Below are 25,887 nucleotides of genomic sequence, written 5' to 3'. Positions count from 1 at the left end.
TATGATGGATGGAAGATCATTGATGAAGCAGCTTAAGATGGTTGAGCCTTGAACACTACTGTTGCTAACTTTGGTTGGCTCTTAATTTGTTGCTCGTTGGGTCTTTACTGAATTTGCTCTGTTTCTATAACCTTTGCTCTAGAGTCGCCAGGTATCGTTATGATACCGTCACGAGGTTCAAGTTCAAGTACTGATCAAGAACTCAACACACCAATTAGTAAGATTCAAATCAAAACACATTTATTATACACAGTAAATCAATACTCATGCATAAACTCTACTTACGACTTCCGGGTGCGGCGATGACCAGCTAAGTCGCACGTTTCGGCAGCTCCCGGTGGAACGGACTTTTGGGCTCTTAATGAGAGCCCCAACGGCAATTTTAACGGCTAAAAGCACTGTGCGGTAAACCAGAAGGGAATCCCCCCTGGACACAGATGGAAAAAGGAGAGGAAAGTGGCCGGATTGCGGTGGATCCTTTAGAGCAGCGGCAAGGAAGGCAAGCAAAAACCAAGATGGCGTCGGAAGGTGGCAGTTTAATATGGGGCCCTGAACAACACGAGTTCTTGAAGCGCTGCGTGGAAGAACTTAAAAAGGAGATGAAGAAGGAGCTGTTGGCCCCGATATTACAGGCGATTGAAGGGCTAAAGGATGAGCAAAAGACCCAGGAGCAGGAGCTTCGGGTCGTGAAGGCAAAGGCTGCCGAGAACGAGGACGATATACAGGGCCTGGTGGTGAAGACGGAGATGCACGAGGCGCACCATAAAAGGTGTGTGGAAAGGCTGGAGGTGCTGGAGAATAATGCGAGGAGGAAGAATTTAAGGATTCTTGGTCTTCCCGAGGGTGCAGAGGGGGCTGCGTCGGGGCATATGTGAGCACGATGCTGCACTCGTTAATGGGATCGGAGGCCCCGACGGGTCCGTTGGAGGTGGAGAGAGCCTATCGAGTTATGGCGCGAAGACCGAGGGCTGGAGAAATTCCCCGAGCCATAGTGGTGAGATTTCTCCGATATAAGGACAGAGAGATGGTCCTCAGATGGGCAAAGAAAACTCGGAGCAGTAGGTTGGAGAACGCGGTGATCCGCGTATACCAAGACTGGAGTGCGGAGGTGGCGAGAAGGAGGGCGAGCTTCAATCGGGCCAAGGCGGTGCTTCATAAAAGGAAGGTCAAATTTGGAATGCTGCAGCCGGCAAGACTGTGGGTCACACATCAAGGGAAACACCAATACTTTGAAACGGCGGATGAGGCGTGGACATTTATTGTCGAAGAGAAATTGGAATAAGTGGGTTATATAAAAAAAGAACATTTGAGACAAAGTGGTGGGGCGAATATGGGGGGGCGAAGAGGGGGGAAAAAAGGGGGGAGAGGAGAGATGATTTTTAAGTTGTTAATCCTGTGACCCGGTAACTTTTCTCTCTTCCCCTTGTTGTGGGGGAGGGAGGGAGGGAGGTGGAGGAGCTGGGGTCGTCGGCCATTGGGGGCGGGGCCAAAAGGGAAGCGCGGGCTTTGTTCCCGCGCTATGATAATTATGGCGGGAACAGGGAAGCAGGAAGGAGGGGGCGTCGCACAGGGCGAGCCGAGGTCACGGGGGAAGCCGAGGTCGGCCAGAGTTTGCTGACTTCTGGGAGCAACATGGGGGGTGCAATTACGCTAGTGGGGGTTCTAGCGGGGGGGGGGGGGGGTTGGGTGGGGGTGGGGGTTAACTGGGTTGCTGCTGCTGGGGAGAAGGGGGAGCTGGTATGGGGTGGGGTGGGCGGGGCGGGGGGGCGCCACCTGGGGGGGGGACACAGCTACGTGGGAACCGGGTGAGGAGCTGGTTAAAAAAAGGGGATGGCTAGTCGATAAGGGGGGGGGGGCGGGTAAAGAGCCCCCCAACCCGGCTGATCACGTGGAATGTGAGAGGGCTGAACGGGCCGATAAAGAGGGCACGGGTACTCGCACACCTAAAGAAACTTAAGGCAGATGTGGTTATGCTACAGGAGACGCATTTGAAACTGATAGACCAGGTCAGACTACGCAAAGGATGGGTGGGGCAGGTGTTTCATTCGGGGCTAGATGTGAAAGACAGGGGAATGGCTATACTAGTGGGGAAGCGGATAATGTTTGAGGCAAAGACCATAGTGGCGGATAGTTGGGGCAGATACGTGATGGTGAGTGGCAAATTACAGGGGGAGGCGGTGGTCTTAGTGAACGTATATGCCCCGAACTGGGATGATGCCAACTTTATGAGGCGCATGCTAGGACGTATCCCGGACCTAGAGGCGGGGAAGCTGGTAATGGGTGGAGATTTTAACACGGTGCTGGAACCAGGGCTGGACAGATCGAGGTCCAGGACCGGAAGGAGGCCGGCTGCAGCTAGGGTGCTTAAGGACTTTATGGAGCAGATGGGAGGAGTAGACCCCTGGAGATTTAGTAGACCTAGGAGTAAGGAGTTTTCGTTTTTCTCCTATGTCCACAAAGTTTATTCACGGATAGACTTTTTTGTTTTGGGAAGGGCGCTGATCCCGAAGGTGACGGAGACGGAGTATACGACTTTAGCTATTTCGGATCACGCTCCACATTGGGTGGACTTGGAGATAGGGGAGGAAAAAGAACAGCGTCCACCCTGGAGAATGGACATGGGACTATTGGCGGACGAGGGTGTGTGCTTAAGGGTGAGGGGGTGTATTGAAAGGTACTTGGAACTCAATGATAATGGGGAGGTCCAGATGGGAGTGGTCTGGGAGGCGCTGAAGGCAGTGGTTAGAGGGGAGCTGATATCAATCAGGGCACATAAAGGAAAGTAGGAGGGTAGGGAACGGGAGCGGTTGCTGAAAGAACTTCTGAGGGTGGACAGGCAATATGCGGAGGCACCGGAGGAGGGACTATACAGGGAAAGGCAAAGGCTACATGTAGAATTTGATTTGCTGACTACGGGTAATGCAGAGGCACAGTGGAGGAAGGCACAGGGTGTACAGTACGAATATGGGGAGGAGGCGAGCAGGTTGCTGGCCCACCAACTGAGGAAAAGGGGAGCAGCGAGGGAGATGGGGGAGTGAGAGATGAGGAGGAAGAGATGGAGTGGGGAGCGGAGAGAGTGAATGGAGTGTTCAAGGCATTCTATGAAAGATTATATGAAGCTCAGCCCCCGGATGGGAAGGAGAGAATGATGTATTTTCTGGACCAGCTGGAATTTCCTAAGGTGGAGGAGCAGGAGAGGGTGGGACTGGGAGCACAGATTGAAACGGAGGAAGTAGTGAAAGGAATTAGGAGCATGCAGGTGGGGAAGGCCCCGGGACCAGATGGATTCCTAGTTGAATTTTATAGGAAATATGTGGACTTGCTTGCCCCGCTACTGATGAGAACCTTTAATGAGGCGAGGGAAAGGGGGCAGCTGCCCCCGACTATGTCAGAGGCAACGATATCGCTCCTCCTAAAGAAGGAAAAAGACCCGCTGCAATGCGGGTCCTATAGGCCTATTTCCCTCCTGAACGTGGACGCTAAGATTCTGGCCAACGTAATGGCAATGAGGATAGAGGATTGTGTCTCGGGGGTGGTCCATGAGGACCAAACTGGGTTTGTGAAGGGGAGACGGCTGAATACGAATATACGGAGGCTGCTAGGGGTAATGATGATGCCCCCACCAGAGGGGGAAGCGGAGATAGTGGTGGCGATGGATGGCGAGAAAGCATTTGATAGAGTGGAGTGGGATTATTTGTGGGAGGTGCTGAGGAGATTCGGCTTTGGAGATGGGTATATTAGATGGGTACAGCTGCTGTATAGGGCCCCGATGGCGAGCGTAGTCACGAATGGACGGGGGTCTGAATATTTTCGGCTCCATAGAGGGACGAGGCAGGGGTGTCCTCTGTCCCCATTATTGTTTGCACTGGCGATTGAGCCCCTGGCAATAGCATTGAGGGGTTCCAGGAAGTGGAGGGGAGTACTCAGGGGTGGAGAAGAACACCGGGTATCTCTGTATGCGGAGGATTTGTTGTTATATGTGGCGGACCCGGCGGAGGGGATGCCAGAGATAATGCGGATACTTGGGGAGTTTGGAGTTTTTTCAGGGTATAAATTGAACATGGGGAAAAGTGAGTTGTTTGTGGTGCATCCAGGGGAGCAGAGCAGAGAAATAGAGGACTTACCGTTGAGGAAGGTAACAAGGGACTTTCGGTACTTGGGGATCCAGATAGCCAAGAATTGGGGTACACTGCATAGGCTAAATCTAATGCGGTTGATGGAGCAGATGGAGGAGGACTTTAAGAGATGGGACATGGTGTCCCTGTCACTGGCAGGGAGGGTGCAGGCGGTTAAAATGGTGGTCCTCCCGAGATTCCTTTTTGTGTTTCAGTGCCTCCCAGTGGTGGTCACGAAGGCTTTTTTAAAAAGAATTGAGAAGAGTATTATGAGTTTTGTGTGGGCCGGGAAGACCCCGAGAGTGAGGAGGGGATTTTTGCAGCGTAGTAGGGATAGGGGGGGGCTGGCACTACCGAGCCTAAGTGAGTACTACTGGGCAGCCAATATCTCAATGGCGTGTAAGTGGATGGGAGAAGAGGAGGGAGCGGCGTGGAAGAGATTGGAGAGGGCGTCCTGCTGGGGGACTAGCCTACAAGCTATGGTGACAGCGCCGTTGCCGTTCTCACCGAAGAAATACACCACAAGCCCGGTGGTGGTGGCTACACTGAAAATTTGGGGCAGTGGAGACGGCATAGGGGAAAGACGGGAGCCTCGGTGCGGTCCCCGATAAGAAATAACCATAGGTTTGTTCCGGGGAGAATAGATGGGGGATTTGGAACATGGCAAAGAGTAGGGGTAACACAATTGAGAGATCTGTTCCTGGATGGGACGTTTGCGAGTCTGGGAGCGCTGACGGAAAAATATGGGTTGCCCCAAGGGAATGCATTTCGGTATATGCAACTGAGGGCTTTTGCGAGGCAACAGGTGACGGAATTCCCGCAGCTCCCGATGCAGGAGGTGCAGGATAGAGTGATCTCAGAGACATGGGTGGGGGATGGTAAGGTGTCAGACATATATAGGGAAATGAGGGACGAGGGGGAGATCATGGTAGATGAGCTGAAAGGGAAATGGGAAGAAGGGCTGGGGGAGGAGATTGAGGAAGGGCTGTGGGCTGATGCCCTAAGTAGGGTAAACTCATCGTCCTCGTGTGCCAGGCTAAGCCTGATACAATTTAAGGTGTTACACAGGGCGCATATGACTGGAGCACGGCTCAGTAAATTTTTTGGAGTAGAGGATAGGAGTGCGAGATGCTCGAGAAGCCCAGCGAATCATACCCACATGTTCTGGTCATGCCCGGCACTACAGGGGTTTTGGGTGGGGGTGGCAAAGGTGCTTTCGAAGGTGGTGGGGGTCCAGGTCGAACCAAGCTGGGAGCTGGCTATATTTGGGGTTGCAGAAGAGCCGGGAGTGCAGGAGGCGAAAGAGGCTGATGTTTTGGCCTTTGCGTCCCTAGTAGCCCGGCGCAGGATATTGTTAATGTGGAAGGAAGCCAAGCCCCCGGGCGTGGAGACCTGGATAAATGACATGGCAGTGTTTATAAAGTTGGAACGGATTAAGTTCGTTCTAAGGGGGTCGTCTCAAGGGTTCACCAGGCGGTGGCAACCGTTCGTCGAATACCTCGCAGAAAGATAAAGGGAATGGAAAAGAAGAAGACAGCAGCAGCAACCCGGGGCAGGGGGTGGGGGGGGGGGGGGGGGGAGGAAACAGAAGGACTCTCAGGGATGTTATTGTATATGCATAGGTATTTGGTATATGTAATTGTATATTGGATTGTTGGATTGTATTTTCGGAGAGTATTTATCGTGGACAAGGCAGTTGCCATTTAGTTTTGTTTTTGATTTTGTTCATATATTATTTATTTATTTGTTTAAAACTGGCCATTGTTATTTATATTGTTTTATTGATGTATAAAGGAAACACTATATACTGTTATGTTTGGCCAAAAAATCTTGAATAAAATATATCTTAAAAAAAACCTCTACTTACTAGACTATCTCTATCACTAAAAGGCCTATCCTTAGCTTCGGAACTGGCCCACCAGGTCAGGGGAACAAATGGCCTTTCGTTCAATCCTGAGTCTGCAGGATTCAAAAGCTGGTATGGACTGGTAGCTAGGAGCGCCTATCTCGTAGCGTGCGTTGACTGGAGACTTACTTAGTTGTTGCGGCAGCTACGCAGTTCACTGTCAAGGGTTGATTCGAGTTGCTGAGTGACCCTGCCAAGAAGACCGATTTGAACTTGGGGGCTCTACTTTATAGTCTCCAGGGGCTTTGCGCCGTTCGGGGCGGACCCTGTATCTGGTTCCAAGTGATTGGACTACGTTCCGATCACTTGGGTCGATTTCTCCAGTACTGGAGTTGTTCCCTGATCGTTGGGCGGTCCATAGGTGTCCGTTGGCCTTCCTTTGTCTTGGCTCCTGCTGGCGCCGAGGAGTCTGGCTTGGCCTTATTCCCTTAAATGTTTCGATTGTTCCTGGGGATCACTCATTAGTATGCAGATGGCTGTGAGTTTCAGTGCTGTCTGGGCTTTTGCAAGTTCTAATACACAGGATTTCTGCACTTGCTAGTTTTTGCCTGTGTTGGCTGAATTTCCCTGTAGTCTTTGCGGACCTCCATTTTAAGTCGGGAAGTGGCCAACCCAGGTGGCTACACTACCATGAGAAGCTACTGCAGTGATGTCCTGGGACAGAGATGATTGACTTCCAACCTCCACAGCCATCTTCCTTTGAGCTCAGTATTACTCCAACCAATGGAGGATTTCCCCCACCGATTCCCAGTGATTCCAGTATTGTGTACAGGACATATCTGGGCAGTTTATCACACTGCCTGGTAGATGTCAGTTTGTAGATGTGACTATGTCTTGCTTATTCTTGACTAGTACGTGAGACAGCTCTCCCAATTTTGGCTCAAGCACCCAGAAGTTAGTAATGAGGGCTCTGCATGGGTGATAGGGCTGAGTTTTCTGTTGCCATTTTTGGTGTCTAGGTCGATGCCGGATGGACCGTCTGGTTTCATTCCTTATTAGTGATTTTTTTGGTAGTGGTTCGATAGTGGCTTGCTTGGTCATTTCAGAGGCAGTTAAGAGTCAACCACATTGCTGTGGATCTGGAGTCACACATGTAGGCCAGACCAGGTAAGGATGGCAGGAAGGGCATTAGTGAACCAGATGGGTTTTTACGACAATTGACAATGGTTTCTATGGTCACCATTAGATTTTTAATTGCAGAATTTTATTGAATTCAAATACCGCCATCTGCAATGATAGAATTCAAATCCAGATCCCCAGAGCATTACCAGCCCATTGACAATATCCCCTGCTATGTTTAAGAAGCTGGGGATAGGTAAAGAGAAATCAGGTAACTAGAGACTGGTCAGTTTAATACCAATTGTGGGGAAGCTGTTCAAAAGGAATGGATTGAAAAGTATAGCCATGCCTAACTGCATTTGTTGAGGAGGTCACTAGTAAGGTAGATAGGGGCGTGTGTACAGGTTTTATCTATATGTGCTTCCAGAAAGCATTTGAAAGTTCTGCCCAGGAGATTATTAACAAAATTGGGAGTGAATGCAATTGGTGGTGAGCTTGTGACATGGGTTATTTGGAATAAAGGAGATGTTCTTTGAATGGGGATGTGACAAGTATATTCTGTCCTCTTACCTTTTCAGGCTCACCAGGGAATGATAAACATAACCAGATAGAGACCTACTATTATTATGTACAAATCAACTTTAAATTGTTGGCCTCTGTGAAAAAATACAATATGGATAACAATCTTGGTTAATTCTGTGGTAGTTTCTATCTGTCTAATGAAAAACAATTGTGAACCTGATAACATTTTCACAGCATTTTTTGAAGTAAATATTTTGGCTTATTTGCAAAGAATTGATTTGTGATAGAATAATTAAACTGGGGGATTTGCATGAGGATCAGTAATTGATGGGACTTGATGACACTGTTAATGCCATAACTTGACATAAATATGCTGCAAGAAATGCAGAGTGTAAGATTAATTGAATAGCCCCTGCACTGTATTTAGCAATGCAGCAATATTGTAATGTAAAAGATTTAAGGATATAATGTTTGACTGATCTAAATTGCAGGGAGCTTGCATTCTGAACATGTTGATGGACTACCTGACAGAAGATGTTTTTAAAGCTGGCATTATTAACTACCTACGACACCATAGTTATGGAAGTGCAAAAAACGAGGATCTGTGGGACAGTCTGACTAATGTAAGCTCAAGTGTTCTAATATGTAAAATCATTTTTATTAGTACAGTCTTTGTAGAGTGATTATTCATATCAACTCTTTTATGCTGTTGTCCCTCTTTGCACACTCTTGAGCAAAATGATTGAGGGTAATCACGATCGTTCCTATATGCCACATCTCTTTGGTCAAGGATGCTAAATAGTCATGGATGGATTAATAGTAATTGAGAGATAAACTGGTGTAAATCACCACATATATTGTGATACATTTTTGAACAGTCTCTATTAATTACTTCATAAATTATTAGCCATTTTTGATGTGCTTTACTTTATTTCTACACTAGTCCCTGTTACTCGGTGGTCGTGCCAATGTTGTTAGCTGCATGGCACTGACATGTCTTGACCTCTGATTTTTTTTGTTCTGTGGGGAAACAGTTAGATTCTCTGTTTGGGTATCTTCTGGATGGAAAGGTTACAGCTGAAAATCTGAAGTGCCGGCAATCCATAAGCAAGTTGATCTAAATTAAATTTACTTTTGTATTTATCCGAGATTCCAAGATAGATTAAAGGAAAATCAAGTTGCCGGTAGAAAATAGCATTAAGTACCCTTGTAGAAACAGAGTAAAATTTCTTATTGAAAAAATACAATTTGATTTCAATTTCAGAAGAGATAATCTTGTGTTAGAGCACCCATTGATCAGTGGGAACATTTCTATTTCCTTTATTAGTTTTAATGAGACATCTTTGAGGGAGATAATTGGTCTGTTTGTCATGAATAATGTTTTGTGCTCTGCGGCAGGCTTATTTTACACAAAACCTTAACTACTGGAGAGAAAGAAACAAAGAAAATGTGAAATAAAAATAGAAAATGCTGGAAAAACTCAGCAGGTCTGGCAGCATCTGTGGAGAGAGAGACAGAAACTTTTCAAGTTCATATGACCCAGTCAGAAAAATTTAATTTGATCAGTCTTGGTACATGAGCTCAGTCTTGGCAATTTGAAACTTGGATCCTGGAGATAGAATGGCTACATGCTAATCCACTGCACCGCAAATTACCCCAGGAAAACAGCTTGAAATTGAATCATTTTAACTAAACTGACTTCCCGTTAAATGATCTGTAACAATCACCTGAATCAAAGTGCTGAATTTTATGGGCCACCCACAGGTGGGAAAGTGTAAGTTAGGGAGCTGGATCATCGAAGGCATGCTCGCCATGCACACTCACATCTCCATCCCGATTTTCCGAGTGGTGCGGGGGGCATCAGGATGGCTGCCTGTCTGTGACTCAATTGAGGCCCTTAAGTGGGTATTAATGCCCAGATAAGGGTCTCATCCTGCTGCCGCTCTGAGTTACAGGGTGGTGGGAGAGGCCAGTGCTCAACGTGCAGCTTAGTTTCAAGGTTTAAGCTTTGATTTTCAAATTGCCAAAACTGGCTCCTTGCTTCCTCGCACAAATGTCAGTGGTGAGCCCACCTCCGCTTAGGCAACTCGTCCTGCTTTATGTTTTGGGTGCCAGTCCTTTAGTTAGTATGAGGGGGGACTCTATACATCTCCAGGAGGAGGTCCAATCTCATAGTGCTCCCAGCCAATCGGAGGCCAGCAGCTCCGCACAGCGGCAGTGCCATGAGGAGCAGTGGTCATTGTCACTACTGCAGGTAGGCCAAGAGGGTGGCATTCAGCGATGTACCTGGACTTTCAGGTATGTCGAGAATCTCGCTGGAGCCAGGCTGACATGCCCCAGTGAGGTGTGTGTGGAGCGGGCACGGTGTGGTGGGGCATTTTGGATAGGACAGGGGGAAGGGTGGACTTGGGGAGACAGAGCTGTGGGGATGGGGCTTCCGATTGGCACCAGGGGTCTGGCAAGAGGCACCCCCACTCCAACTCAATACTGCACTGTAACTGAAAGCCCTTTAAATACCCAAAATAGGGTTCACTTTATCTCAGCTAAATTAATTCAGAAAGGGTGGGAGTATGGACAGAGGCTTAAAATTAGCTATGTGTGAGGCTAGAGTTTGGAAGAAACATTCTTCCCGAAACAGGGGATTATTGGAACAGTTGTTAAATAAAAGCAATTAAGGCCATGTTAGTTTAAAAAAAAACATAGAGCTAGTTAAATATCCAATGATTGACTGGATCAATAACTATAGGGAGGGAAGTGTCAAAGTTGCACAAATGAGTTATTTGGACTTTTGTTTGGTTGGCCTTCAGCAAGTACTTTTGCAAAACTACTCCTCAGGTTATGAAATGGAGGCGGCGGCAATGCTAAGGATCTGGGGCCAGAGGAGACGGCACCGGGGTGCAATGGGAGCATCGGTGTGGTTCCCGATCAGGGGTAACCACCGGTTTGTCCCGGGGAAGATGGACGGGGGGTTCCAGAGCTGGCATCGGGCGGGGATTGGAAGAATGGGGGACCTGTTCATCAACGGGACGTTTGCGAGCCTAGGGGCACTGGAGGAGAAGTTCGAGTTACCCCCGGGAAATGCCTTTCAATATACGCAGGTGAGGGCTTTTGTGAGGCGACAGGTGAGGGAATTCCCGTTGCTCCCTTGAGAGGGTCTGCGCAGGGGTTCTACACGCAGTGGCAACCGGTCCTAGACGATCTCGCGGAGCGTTGGAGGAAGGTCGGTCAGCCTTGGGGGGGGGGGGGGGGGGGGGTGGAGGGGACGTCCTGGGAGGGGGGGAAAGGGGGACTGCCTGGGAGGGTGGATGAGCAAGAGATAACATGAAGGGTTGGGGAAACTGGCACGTACGGGTGAGGGCCAGTGTACAAAGCTGTGTAAATATATCATTTTGCCATGTATATATCTTGCTCTGCGCGATGTCTCGTTTTGTTTTTGTTACGGGGGGGGGGGGCGGGTTATTGTTTGTAAGGGAGAAAAATTGTGTTAAAAAACTTTAATAAATATATATTTTTAAAAAAGGTTATGAAATGGAATAGAGTCCACAGGAGAGAGACTGTACTTGATCTGTAGACGAAGGAGATATTAGGCAGGTGACTAAAACCTTAGTCATGACGCTATGTTTTTAAACAATATCTTAAAAGGAGGACAAGGGGAGGGAAATGCAGAGATATATAGGGAGGGAATACCAGGAATTAGGGCCTAGAAGGGTAAAGGCATAGCTACCAATGATGTAAACAAAGTAAGTGGGTGATACATAAGATGCCAAAGTTGATGGGACATAGGGTTCTCAGAGGATTGTAGGGCTGAAGGAGGTGACGGAGATAGGGAAGGACAAGGCCGTGAAGGGGGATTTAAAACTAAGGATGTGAATTTTTAAAACGAGGCACTGGCGGACTAGGAACCAATGCAGATCAGTGAGCAACGGGAATCTATGGACAATGGGGAATTGATGCAAATTAGGGTACAGGCAGCAGCGTTGTGCCATTTTACAAGGATTTAAACAGAGGGCAATGTTATATTTACAGTTATTTAATTTTCTGATAATTTAAATAATTTCATATTTAAACAACTGACTAAAAGTAAGTCCCGTCTTTTCTTTTTCTAGATTTGTCCATCAGATGATACGCATGGAAGCAGACTAAGTGAACAACAGTTTTGTTTAAGAAAGTCAGACCTGCCTCCAGGTTCTGTAAGATAACATTTTTAAAAAAATCTAAATTGTTGGTGTTATTTACAGATGATTTTAAGAAGCTGAAGTTTTGAAATATAATTGGTTGTTGAATAGTTTGATTTTTATGTTTGACTGTAAAATATATTTGAAACTTAATTTTCAGAAATAATAATTTAAATAATGTTTGTATATTTTCTGATTACCTTTATTAATCTACATTTCTTGTACCTCTACACATTCAAATTAATTTGTTCTCTCTGGTTTCTTGGTATATAATGCAGCACGGTAGCATTGTGGTTAGCACAATTGCTTCACAGCTCCAGGGTCCCAGGTTTGATTCCTGGCTTGGGTCACTGTCTGTGCGGAGTCTGCACATTCTCCCCGTGTGTGCTTGGGTTTCCTCTGGGTGCTTTGCAATCCAAAGATGTGCAGGTTCGGTGAATTGGCCATGCTAAATTACCCTTAGTGTCCAAAATTGCCCTTGTGTCCAAAATTGCCCTTAGTGTTGGGTGAGGTTACTGGGTTATGGGGAGAAGGGTGGAGGTGTGGACCTTGGGTAGGGTGCTCTTTCCAAGAGCCGGTGCAGACTCAATGGACCGAATGGCCTCCTTCTGCACTGTAAAGTCTAAATTCTATGAAACTTTTCTGAATAAAAGCCAACCCACCACCATAAATAATCCAGACAGTTTTACCCTTTTAACCATTGAATTTTTAACCATAGATTAAGTATGACCACTAGCTTTGATGTGCTCTTGCTTCAGGGAAATAATAACCATGTAAGATTTGTGAGAAAAGTTTAGTGTGTTGCAGAAAGATCAGGGCCAGGATTCTCCCCTACCCGGCGGGGCAGGGGAATCCGGCGTAACGGAGTGGCGGGAACCACTCCGGCGTCGGGCCGCCCCAAAGGTGTGGAATTCTCCGCACCTTTAGGGGCCAAGCCCTCACCTTGAGGGGCTAGGCTCGCGCCGGAGTGATTTCTGCCCTGCTGGCGGGAAAGGCCTTTGGTGCCACGCCAGCCGGCGCCGAAAGGACTTCGCTGGGCGACGCATGCACGGGAGCGTCAGCGGCCGCTCACGGCAACCCCGCGCATGCGCAGTGGAGGGGGTCTCTTCCGCCTCCGCCATCGTGAAGACCATGGCGAAGGCGGAAGAAAAAGAGTGCCCCTACGGCACTGGCCCGCCCGCCGATCGGTGGGCCCCGATGGCGGGCCAGGCCACCGTGGGGGCACCCCCGGGGACAGATCGCCCCGCGCCCCCCCCCAGGACCCCAGAGCCTGCCCGCGCCGTCTGCTCCCGCCGGTAAGGGAGGTGGTTCAATCCACGCCGGCTGGCGAGTGTTGACAGCGGGGGCACTTCGGCACATCGCGGGCCGGAGAATCGCCGGGGGGAGCCCGCCGACCGGCACGGTGCGATTCCCGCCCCCGCCGATTCTCTGGTGGCAAAGAATTCGGGACACGGCGGAGGCGAGATTCACGCCAGCCCCTGGCGATTCTCCAACCCGGCGGGGGGTCGGAGAATCGTGCCCAAGATAACTAAATTTGTAATTCATAAATTATCATTCGCTAATGCAGGACACCCTGATGTGCTTGGTGCTTGCTAAAGCTTTGTAACAGGGGCACCTCAATATGCTTAATATAGAAACAACCTGCTAATAAGTCAAAATCAGTTTATTAGCATATTTTGAGAGCATTCCACCCACTTTCCCTCAGCACCCTCCATGTACAATTTGATAGACACAGTGAGTTAACTGTGGTGAGGAGACAGCAATTTTTCCTGTACTCCCAAGAGAGCTCCAAACTAATTACCCCCAATGTGGAGCTTTGAGTCAGTTGCGTCTACTTCTTCCATCAAACTGTTTTGTTCATCATTCTAATTTATATTTAATTTTTTCAAAGTATTTCTGCTCCCAATATTGTTGCCTATTCATCTCTGTGAGGCTGTGCTTTACAAGGGGAACTATTCAGCAGGTGCCGTTGATCCTCCAGAATCATTCTTAAATGGTCATTGTCATTGGGTGTTGGCAGGATATTTTGCCTAGGCAGTGTCACCATTGTGAATCAATGCTCTCCTATTATCCATGCAATGGTTTTCCATTTCGAGTGGCTGAATCAGAATCAGGAGTTCATCATTATGGGGAGAGAGAGCATGTGCTTAGTATCAGGTAACCAGAATTCCTCAGCATCTTGGTAAGGTGGTGATGGGTTTCTGTCGATGTCAGACACCCAGATAACCAAACCCAAAGTACATTTTTACAAAACGGGATAGTGGTGTGGAGTGAAGTAATTCGGAGGCCCAGACTAATGCTCAGGGGATGCATGTTCAAATTCCTGACACGCATCCGGTGAAATTTAAATTTGATTAATTAATTAATCTGGAGTTTTTAAAAAAAAACAATCTCAGTAATCTGGGGCGAGATTCTCCGACCCCCCGCCGGGTTGGAGAATCGCCGGGGGCTGGCGCGATTCCCGCCCCCGCCGGTTGCCGAAGTCTCCGGCACCAGAGATTCGGCGGGGGTGGGAATCGCGCCGCGCCGGTTGGCGGGCCCCCCCGCTTGATTCTCCGGCCCGGATGGGCCGAAGTCCCGCAGCTAAAATGCCTGTCCCGCCGGCGTAAATTAAACCACCTACCTTACCGGCGGGACAAGGCGGCGCGGGCGGGCTCCGGGGTCCTGGGGGGGGCGCGGGGCGATCTGGCCCCGGGGGGTGCCCCCAAGGTGGCCTGGCCCGCGATCGGGGCCCACCGATCCGCGGGCGGGCCTGTGCCGTGGGGGCACTCTTTCCCTTCCGCCTCCGCCACAGTCTCCACCATGGCGGAGGCAGAAGAGACTCCCTCCACTGCGCATGCATGGGAAGCTGTCAGCGGCCGCTGACGCTCCCGCGCATGCGCCGCCCAGAGATGTCATTTCCACGCCAGCTGGCGGGGCACCAAAGGCCTTTTCCGCCAGCTGGCGGGGCGGAAATTCGTCCGGCACCGACCTAGCCCCTCAATGTTGGGGCTCGGCCCCCAAAGATGCCCGTCTGATTTGCGCCATTTTGGGCGCCAGACGGCGGACATCGCGCCGTTTCTGGAGAATTTCGCCCCAGGAATGTAAAACTATCAGATTGTCATAAAAACCCGTTTGGTTTACAAATGTCCTTTAGGAGAATGAAATTTGCCACCCATACCTCGTCTGGACATTCCATGTCCTCTGAAATGGTCTAGCAAGCCGAGAAGTTGTACCAAGCCATGACAATAAAGTTGAAATTGAATAAAACTGGACAGAACATCTGGCATCAGGCCTAGGCACTGGAAATGACACTGGCACACCCTGCTTCCCATAGTAAGATCTCCTAAACATCGGGGATTTGTGCCAAAATTGGGAGCGCTGTTCCACAGATTTGTTAAGCAACAGCCTGACATAGGCATACTCACCGAAGTATACTGCACAGCTCCACCACCATCTCTGACACACCATGGATGACATCACAGTGATATACAGTCAGGAGGGAGACGCCCTAGAAATTCTTATGGCATTGGGTCAACTATAGGCAAAGAAACCGCCTGCTGATTACCACCTCCACCCTCCTTCAGCTGATGAATTAGTACTCTTCGATGTTGAACACCACTCGGAAGAAGCACTGAGGGTAGGCAAGGGCACCGAATGCATATTGGGTGGGGGTTTCAATGCCCATCACCAAGAGTGGCTCAGTGGCACCACTACTGACTGAGATGGTTGAGTCCTGAAGGACCTATAAGTCAAGTTGTGAATCAACAAAAGGGAAAAACTTCCTTGACCTTGCCTTCACCCATCTACCTGTCACAGATTCATCATCCATACTCCTGCACTCGACGGCTCCGAGCCCCGCCAAAACAACAGAATCCGTTTCCGGGCTGTCTGGGAGACAAAGGCCAACATATCAGCCTCTCTCCCCACCTGCACTCCCGGATCCTCTGACACTCCAAATATTGCCACCTCTGGACTGGGCACTACTGTTACCAAAATCTTCGACATTATATCTGCAAATCATGTCCAAATCCTCCCCCCACACCCCCAAACCTCGGACTCGCACAAACATGGTGGTGGAAAAATAAACAACTAAGCAAAGGAGGAGGCTCCACAGATATTCGCATCTTCAATGATGGGGGTACCCAGCACCTCAATGTAAAGGGCAAGGCTGAAGGATTTGCAACCATCTCCAGCAGAAAGAGGTCCCCAGCATCACAGATGTCAGTCTTCAGCCAGGTGATATCAAGAAATGGCTGACGACCGTGCAAAGGCAATGGGCCCTGCTAACATGAGCTACTACTGAAGACCAAAACTAGGTGCACCCCTAGCCAAGCTATTCCAGTGCAGCTACAACAATGATGCAGAAGTTCAAGAAGGTGGTTCACCATCACCTTCTCAAGGGAAATTAGAGTACAATGATAAATGCTGTCCTTCCCAGTAATGCCCATACCCCATGAAAGAATAAAAATGTGGAAAATGGCCCAGGCATGTCCTACCCATAAAAAGCAGAACAAATCCATCCAGCCAGTTACTGGCCATCAATCTATACATAATAATTAGCAAAGAAATAGAAGGACTCATCAAAAGTGCTATCAAGTCCCACTTCCACAGCGATAACCTGTTCACTGATGTTCAGTTTGGGTTCTGCTAAAGTCACTAAGCTCCTGACTTCACTACACCTTTCGTCCAAACAGAGACAAAAGAGCTGAAGTTGGTAAGTGTGCTAACAAAATTGAAGTCAATGTACTCCATAGAATCCCTATAGTGCAGAAGAAGGCTATTCGGCCCATCGAGTCTTCACCGACCCTTCAAAAGAGCATTCTACCTATGCCCACTCCCCTGCCCTATCCCTAAAACCCCATGCATTGATCATGGCTAATCCACCTAACTTGCACATGTTTGGACTGTGGGATGAAACCGGAGTATCCAGAGTAAACCCGCACAGAGATGGGAGTATGTTCAAACTCCACACAGTCATCCAAGGCTGGAATGGAACACAGATCCCTCACGCCATGAGGTAGCAGTGCTGACCACTGTGCCGCAGTCTGCCCCACGGCACTATATGCACTATTCAAATATGCAACAAAATTTTGTTGTATGAATTATGAAATTGCTGCGATAAAATACAAAAGAAAAATTAAATCAGTGCATAAATACTGAGTGAAACTAGTGAAGCACCCCCTTCAGGATTCATTTTCATGTTGGTTTTGCGCTTTTGCTACCCAATTTTAACCAGACAATACTCTCAAAATAATTCCCTAGTTAATTATGAAGATATTACCAACTTTATTTCTAGAAATGCATTCATTCCATTCACAAAGTAGTGTGCCATTTACGACTGGTATTCTGTATATCAAGTCAAAATGACAGGGCAAGCAGAAAACTAAAGGTCAGTAATGCGTGAAAGCACTTTATTGAAAGTATAAATTAATTTGTTGAAAAAAGCAGTAAAGGATAAAGAAAACTGAACAAAGACACAGAAAAAGGACAATTACAGATTCCAAATAATTTGAAGTAAAAAAAAAAATTATATTATAATGTGTGAATTTAGTTCAAAAGAATGAGTTATCAAATAATTTGAATTAAGTGGATTGTATGAAGCTATTTAATCTGTAGTACCTAGGAAGAATGGAAGATGGCAGTATAGTTTATAATGTATTGTGAGATTTATTATATGACCAGGAGTAACGAAGAAGAAGGAGATGACAGTTTTAGTAACAAACAGTTGGCATTGTGTAAAACATTTCAATTTGTGTTCTTATCTTCATTTTGTAGCAATGGTTTATGGAAGATGTACTTGATGTCAAAGCAATGATGAACACCTGGACACTTCAGAAGGGATTCCCACTGGTTACTGTTACAGTGAAAGGAAGACAAGTACTATTGCAACAGGAACATTATCAAAAAGGTTCTAATTTCCAAGATCCAAATTCTGAATCTGCAAGGTAGTATTTCTAATTAATTTTTAAATTTACCCACTCCTCGCACTGCAATTGATTTTTCATCTTTGGGTCTGGATGACAGATTTGATATTTATGAAGCAAAAACTGAACTTGATTGTCAAATGTTAAAACCATAGTAAACAATAGCACAAAGATTCCTCATGGTGATGTGGTTTAGCACATTGCTGTTTCACCTTGGCCCTTGTGTTTGAATCAAATCCAGGCAGATGTATTGACGGTTTCCTTTTTCAGTTTTATCTTTCCACTTTAAAAAAAAACCTTCTATGTAAAATGAATAATAATAATCTGTAATGATCTTTATTATTGTCATAAGGAGGTTTACATTAACACTGCAATGAAGTTACTGTGAGAATCCCCTAGTTGCCACATTCCGGCGAGGGGGAATTCAGAATGTCCAAATGACCTAACAGCACATCTTTTGGGACTTGTGGGAGGAAACCGGAGCACCCGGAGGAAACCTACACAGACACGGGGAGAATGTGCAGATTCTACACAGACATTGACCCAAGCAGGAATCGAACCCGGCAGCCTGGCGCTGTGAAGCAATAGTGCTAACCACTGTGCTACCGTGCCGCCTAATATGAGCAATCTTAGCTTACCTCCCAGTGTACATGAAATCACAGCCAAAATTCTCCATTGTTTAATTGTAAATTGGCAGTCATTCTCAGATAAGCCACAAGAATTGATGCGGGAAGTAGAACTTTTTTTTGAGATTGGTGGGAGCGCATGATAAATTAAACCTTAGTAGATGATGGTTCTTGTGTTTATATAACTTTCTTCTGTGTGCTATTTTAAGAGATGCAACATTGTCAAAATTAACTCCCAAGTTAGCTATGAAGTTGTTTCTGAATATTACTTTGACTAATATATCCATTCCATTTACAAAATTGTGTGCATGTGCAAAATTTTATTGCTGTAAAGAAAGTTGAAGTAGTAACGCAAATAGAAAAATCAAAGCTAATATTGGCATGGCACTGATGAGATTTAGTCGTGTGCTGATTCAGAAATTCTAGCTCATACAATCCCATTCTGTTAGCCCTGTCACAATTAACAGAAAATGGTGATGAACATTTGAAATATTTGCTCATTTCATTTAGAGTATGAAATACCTAAATACTAATTAAAAATGTCAAATCAATACCCTACACATCCCAAGATATTTTGTTAACGCCGTTACAATATGTGAAGTTTTCAATCTAATGCTCTTATTAGGGTTTGGGTATTTTAATCCCTTTACCTGTGCCCCAGCTCCTGAAGATGCTCATCAGGTGCACAATGACCCCTCTAGGCTCCATAGCCACATCCAATTGACCATTTTGCATGTGTAAGCAAGCCTTGATAGGGATTGGTCACGGTAAGGAGGTTTCTTTTACCAGGCATTTTGCATTGCCATGAAGGCACTTTTGCCTTTCATCATAAAAGCTGTTTAGTACAATTCAGATATGAATTTTCCTGAATCAAATTTAGGAATATGTCATATGGTCATATTCTGTAACTAGTCTGCACTGTTCTGGCTTCATGATAAATACCATATCAATGTTATGGTGGGAACTTTTTTCGTTTCTTAGTTGCTTAGGAATATATGAAATTTCATTTTTAATCTTAATGTCGGCAGTGAGATGACTTCCCACAAGAAGTTTAACGTTGAAATGTAGTTGCCATTTGATTATTGGTGAGTGGAATTCTGTTGAAATGCACAAAGAGGCATTCATGGAGGTGCATTCCTCCATTTCAGAGAACGACATGGAGCCAGCAGTCTGACTCTAAATCAGTACCAATCTCAAACTGATGCTTGTGATATAATGAAGCATTAACAAACTAGCAGTCTTCTTCTCCATTGAGAACATGCCGTCCACCGGCGGTAGTGGAGTTCCCGATGCGGCGGAGAATCCAGGGTCGGGGCCATTTCCCGCTAGTGGCGCCGTCGAGGTTCGAGCCCCGGACTAAAGGAGGTTGCAAATGGATCAAAATGCCCCATTTACATTCTATTAATGGACTCTGGACACCGGATTCAACTTCTTCTTATAGATAAGAATAGATTGTAAAAAGCTGAGACCCCAGCACAGATCCTTGTGGCACTTGACTAGGTAAACCCTGCCAATTTATTACACGGTACAACCCGACTCTTTGTTTCCCGTCTACAATCCTCCATCCATGTTACACCAATTTCTTAAGCCCATATCTTGCATATTAACCTTTTGTGTTACACATTATCGAAGGCCTTTTGGAAATATCACATTATAATCAGATTGACTGCCAATTTGGAGATGTACATAAAGCTGTAAAATAACAACAGGTACGTAGATATTAGTTTAATATTAACAGGAGACTGGATGGTGTAGTTCACACTTCCCAAACTTTGATAAATCTTCTCCCTTTCAGAGATCCATGTTCCTTAGGTGTTCCCCTTTTTCTACAGCAATGGATCAAACTTGCAATTTCAGGGGCTGTGGTGGGTAGAACGCAGGTTATAAGCAGCCTGGTGTCTCCCCGGCGAGACTGTTAGATGCCGGGAGGCCATTCGACCCGGCGTCAGCACAGCTAACTGGTTCTTAAACTCACTTAATAGCGTGAGGCTGGGCGGAATCTAGATCGCTGGAGGTATCCAGACTGCGACATCTCGTGAGGTCTGGTTAGACCTCGCGAGGCGTATCGGCCGTCAGAAATCCCAGGGGAGGTCTCTCCAGGGATTTTACCAGCTGCGTCCCTCTCCAATTCTGGCGGGAAGCGTTCGGGTGTGTCCTCTGAATGAATTCAGTTTGTGCAATCTGAAGTCCTAATAGGTCCACAGCACAGAATGTGGTTGGAAGGTGACAATCCGCAGCATGATCAGTGTAAATTTGTGAAGGAACGAATGTTTCTCCGGATAGGTTTTTGCGATCAGAATAAATTGGACTCATTCTATAACTATATCTGCTGACCTGGGATGCTTGATACTGATACTGCATACAACAGCAGAGAAGTGTTTCATTTCCCACCATTACTTTATAAACATGAAATGAAAAGAAATGAAAATCCCTTATTGTCACAAGTAGGCTTCAAATGAAGTTACTGTGAAAAGCCCCTAGTCGCCACATTCCGGTGCCTGTTCGGGGAGGCCGGTACGGGAATTGAACCCGCGCTGCTGTCCTGCCGTGGTCTGCTTTCAAAGCCAATGTGACCTGGAAAAAAAAAATCTTATTTTATTGTTTCTTTTGTAGCTATCTGTGGCAAATTCCATTAACTTACATTACAAGTCATTCCCAAACCATCCAGAGGCACTTGATGAGGACTAAGAAAGGTAAATGACATTTATTATATTTTAACATGATTTGAACTTCTCAACACTTCTTATATTGCCAATGTGCTCCAATAATATGATGAGTCAATATGCTGATGCACACAAACTTTACCAGTGCTTTAAAAGAGACATTAAAATATTCTGTAAATATTAGGAATCAGCATAGGTGTAATTCTTTGAGTTAATTTCTATTTTTTTTTCCATCAATTTCAAGTATTTATTTATTTAAAAAAAAAATTTTATTCAAATTTTTCGGCCAAACAAAACAGTACAAAGGTTTTTTCCTTTTTACAACAATAAAACAATATAAATAACAGTGACCGTTTTTAACAAATAAATAAATAATATATAAACTATAAACTAAATGGCAACTGCCATAACAAAAATAATAACTCTCCCAAATAATAAAATCAAACGATCCAATATACATAACCAAGTACAAATATCTATACAAAACCACCCCTGAGGACCCACCCGAGCCCCCCCCCCCCTCCCCCCTGGGTTGCTGCTGTCACCTTCCCATTTCCTTTATCGTTCTGCGAGGTAGTTAATGAACGGTTGCCACCGCCTGGCGAACCCTTGAGCCGAACCCCTTAGTGCAAACTTTATCCGTTCTAGTTTTATAAACCCTGCCATGTCGTTTATCCAGGTCTCCACGCCCGGGGGTTTGGCTTCCTTCCGCATAAGCAATATCCTTCGCCGGGCTACTAGGGACGCAAAGGCCAAAACATCAGCCTCTCTTGCCTCCTGCACTCCCGGCTCTTCTGCAACCCCAAATATAGCCAACCCCCAGCTTGGCTCGACCCGGACCCCCACCACCTTCGAAAGCACATTCGCCACCCCCACCCAGAACCCCTGCAGTGCCGGGCATGACCAAAACATGTGGGTGTGGTTTGCTGGGCTTCTCGAGCATCTCCCACACCTATCCTCTACCCCGAAAAATTTACTGAGCCTTGCTCCAGTCATATGCGCCCTGTGCAAAACCTTGAATTGTATCAGGCTTAGCCTGGCGCACGAGGACGAAGTGTTTACCCTACGTAGGGCATCTGCCCACAGCCCCTCTTCAATCTCTTCCCCCAGCTCTTCTTCCCATTTTCCCTTCAGCTCATCCACCATGATCTCCCCCATGTCCCTCATTTCCCTGTATATATCCAACACCCTACCATCCCCCATCCATGTCCCTGAGATCACTCTATCCTGAATCTCCTGCGTCGGGAGCTGCGGGAATTCCCTCACCTGTTGCCTCGCAAAAGCCCTCAGTTGCATGTACCGAAATGCATTCCCTTGGGGCAACCCATATTTTTCCGTCAGCGCTCCCAGACTCGCAAACGTCCCATCTAAGAACAGATCTCTCAGTTGCACAATCCCAGCTCTCTGCCATGCCCCAAATCCCCCATCTATTCTCCCCGGGACAAACCTATGATTATTTTTTATGGGGGACCGCACCGAGGCTCCCGTCCTTCCCCTATGCCGTCTCCACTGCCCCAAAATTTTCAGTGTTGCCACCACCACTGGACTTGTGGTGTATTTCTTCGGGGAGAACGGCAACGGCGCCGTCGCCAGTGCTTGTAGGCTGGTTCCTTTGCAGGACGCCATCTCCAATCTCTTCCACGCCGCTCCCTCCCCTTCTCCCATCCACTTACACACCATTGAGATATTGGCGGCCCAGTAGTAGTCACTTAAGCTCGGTAGTGCCAGTCCCCCCCTATCTCTGCTACGCTGCAAAAAACCCCTCCTCACTCTCGGGGTCTTCCCAGCCCACACAAAACTCATGACACTTTTCTCGATTTTCTTGAAAAAAGCCTTCGTGACCATCACCGGGAGACACTGAAACACAAAAAGGAATCTCGGGAGGACAACCATTTTGACCGCCTGCACCCTACCCACCAGTGACAGGGGCACCATGTCCCATCTCTTAAAATCCTCCTCCATCTGTTCCACCAATCGTGTTAGATTAAGCCTATGTAAGGTTCCCCAACTCCTGGCTATCTGAATCCCTAAGTACCAGAAATCTCTTGTTACCTTCCTCAGCGGTAAATCATCTATTCCCCTGCTCTGCTCCCCCGGATGCACCACAAACAACTCACTCTTCCCCATATTCAATTTGTACCCCGAGAATTCCCCAAACTCCCTGAGTGTCTGCATTATCTCAGGCATCCCCCCCACTGGGTTCGCAACATACAGCAATAAATCATCTGCAGACAATGATACCCGGTGTTCTTCTCCTCCCCTGAATACTCCCCTCCACTTCCTGGAGCCCCTCAGTGCTATGGCCAGGGGCTCAATTGCCAATGCAAACAGTAACGGAGACAGGGGACACCCCTGCCTCGTCCCTCTATAAAGACGGAAGTAGTCAGGTCTCTGCCTGTTCGTGACCACACTTGCCACCGGGGCCCTATACAGCAGCTGTACCCATCCAATAAACCCTTCTCCAAAACCAAATCTCCTCAACACTTCCCACAGATAGTCCCACTCCACTCTGTCGAATGCTTTCTCGGCGTCCATCGCCACCACTATCTCCGCCTCCCTCTCTGGTGGGGGCATCATCATCACCCCTAGCAGCCTCCGTATGTTCGTGTTCAGCTGTCTCCCCTTAACGAACCCAGTTTGATCCTCGTGGACCACCCCCGGGACACAGTCCTCTATCCTCGTCGCCATCACCTTGGCCAGGAGCTTAGCATCTACGTTCAAAAGGGAAATGGGCCTGTCGGACCCACATTGCAGCGGGTCTTTTTCCTTCTTCAAAAGTAGCGATATCGTCGCCTCCGACATAGTCGGGGGCAACTTCCCCCTTTCCCTGGCCTCATTAAAGGTTCTCGTCAAAAGCAGGTCCAGTAGGTCCATATATTTCCTGTAAAATTCCACCGGGAATCCATCCGGTCCCGGGGCCTTCCCCGCCTGCATGCTCCCAATCCCCTTTACCACCTCCTCCATCTCAATCTGTGCTCCCAGTCCCGCCCTCTCCTGCTCCTCCACCTTCGGGAATTCCAGCTGATCCAGGAAACACATCATTCCCTCCTTCCCTTCCGAGGGCTGAGCCTTATATAACCTCTCATAGAATGCCTTGAACACCCCGTTCACTCTCTCCGCTCTCCGTTCCATCTCTCCCTCCTCATCTCTCACCCCACCTATCTCCCTCGCCGCTCCCCTCTTCCTCAATTGGTGGGCCAGTAGCCGACTCGCCTTCTCTCCATACTCATACTGTACACCCTGTGCCCTCCTCCACTGTGCCTCGGCCTTACCCGTGGTCAGCAGGTCAAATTCCACATGTAACCTTTGTCTTTCCCTGTACAGTCCCTCCTCCGGTGCCTCTGCATATTGCCTGTCCATCCTCAGAAGTTCTCTCAACAATCGCTCCCTTTCTTTACCCTCTTGCTTCCCTTTATGTGCGCTTATGGATATCAGTTCCCCTCTGACCACCGCCTTCAACGCCTCCCAGACCACTCCCACCTGAACCTCTCCGTTGTCATTAAGCTCCAAGTACCTTTCGATACACTTAGACATACCCCCTCATCCGCCAATAAGCCCATATCCATTCTCCAGAGTGGGTGCTGTTCTTTTTCCTCTCCTACCTCCAGGTCTACCCAATGTGGAGCGTGGTCCGAAATGGCTATGGCCGTATACTCCGTCCCTGTCACCTTCGGAATCAGTGCCCTTCCCAAGACAAAAAAGTCTATCCGTGAATATACCTTGTGAACATGGGAGAAAAATGAGAACTCCTTACTCCTAGGCCTAATAAATCTCCAGGGGTCTACTCCTCCCATCTGCTCCATGAAGTCCTTGAGCACCCTGGCCGCTGCCGGCCTTGACCGGTCCAGACCTGGATCAAGCACCGTATTGAAATCTCCCCCCATTACCAACTTTCCTGCCTCCAGGTCCGGGATACGCCCCAACATACGCCTCATAAAATTTGCATCATCCCAGTTTGGGGCGTATACGTTCACCAGAACCACCGCCTCCCCTTGCAATCTGCCACTCACCATCACATATCTACCCCCACTATCCGCCACTATGGTCTTTGTCTCAAACAGTACCCGTTTCCCCACTAAGATAGCCACCCCCCTATTCTTCGCATCTAAACCCGAATGAAACACCTGCCCCACCCATCCTTTACGTAGTCTGACCTGGTCTATCAGTTTCAGGTGCGTCTCTTGCAGCATAACCACATCTGCCTTTAATTTCTTTAGGGTGCGAGTACCCGTGCCCTTTTAATCGGCCCGTTCAGCCCTCTCACGTTCCACGTGATCAGCCGGGTTGGGGGGCTCTTTACCCCCCTCCCCTTGTCGACTAGCCATCCCCTTTTTTAACCCAGCTCCTCACCCGGTTCCCACGTACCTGTATATCCCACCAACGGTGCCCCCCCCGTCTCGACCACCCCGTCCCATAACAGCTCCCCCTTCTCCTTAGCAGCAGCAACCTAGTTAACCCCCCCCCCTCCGCTAGAGCCCCCTCTAGCGTAGTTGCACCCCCCATGTTGCTCCCAGAAGTCAGCGAACTCTGGCTGACCTCGGCTTCCCCCCTTGCCCTCGGCCCCCACTGTGCTGGGCCCCCTCCTTCCTGCGTCGCTGTTCCCGCCACAATTACCATAGCGCGGGAGCAAAGCCCGCGTTTCCCACTCTGCTCCACCCCTAATGGCGCATTTCCCTTCTCCTTCCCCTTTCCTTCCAACAGGCGCCCACAGTTCCTCATACTCCTCTTCCCCCCCCCCCCCCCCCCCCACATGGGGAAGAGAGAAAAGTTACAGGATCAAAGAATTAACAAATTGAAAAATTATCCCCCCCCCTTTCCCTTCCTCGCCCCACATAATCACCCCACCACTTTGTCCCAGAAGCTCTTTCTCTCGCCAGACTATTCCAGCTTCTCATCCACAATGAATGTCCACGCC

At 47.8% G+C, this 25,887-nt stretch overlaps 1 protein-coding gene across 1 annotated transcript in view; it reads left to right on the top strand.

Moving 5' to 3' along the window:
* Nucleotides 1-25,887, top strand: part of erap1b (endoplasmic reticulum aminopeptidase 1b) — a 135,835-nt gene that overhangs the window by 54,272 nt on the left and 55,676 nt on the right. Inside the window, exons 9-12 of the mRNA XM_072516342.1 lie at nucleotides 8,094-8,225; nucleotides 11,709-11,792; nucleotides 17,535-17,704; nucleotides 20,923-21,002. Of these exons, the coding sequence (XP_072372443.1) occupies nucleotides 8,094-8,225; nucleotides 11,709-11,792; nucleotides 17,535-17,704; nucleotides 20,923-21,002 (466 nt within the window). The remainder of the gene's footprint in view (nucleotides 1-8,093; nucleotides 8,226-11,708; nucleotides 11,793-17,534; nucleotides 17,705-20,922; nucleotides 21,003-25,887) is intronic.

This window comes from Scyliorhinus torazame, chromosome 9 (genome assembly GCF_047496885.1).
Source record: "Scyliorhinus torazame isolate Kashiwa2021f chromosome 9, sScyTor2.1, whole genome shotgun sequence".
Lineage (NCBI taxonomy): Eukaryota > Metazoa > Chordata > Chondrichthyes > Carcharhiniformes > Scyliorhinidae > Scyliorhinus > Scyliorhinus torazame.
The sequence above is the reverse complement of the archived record's forward strand: the minus strand, read 5'-3'. Positions and strand labels throughout refer to the sequence as shown.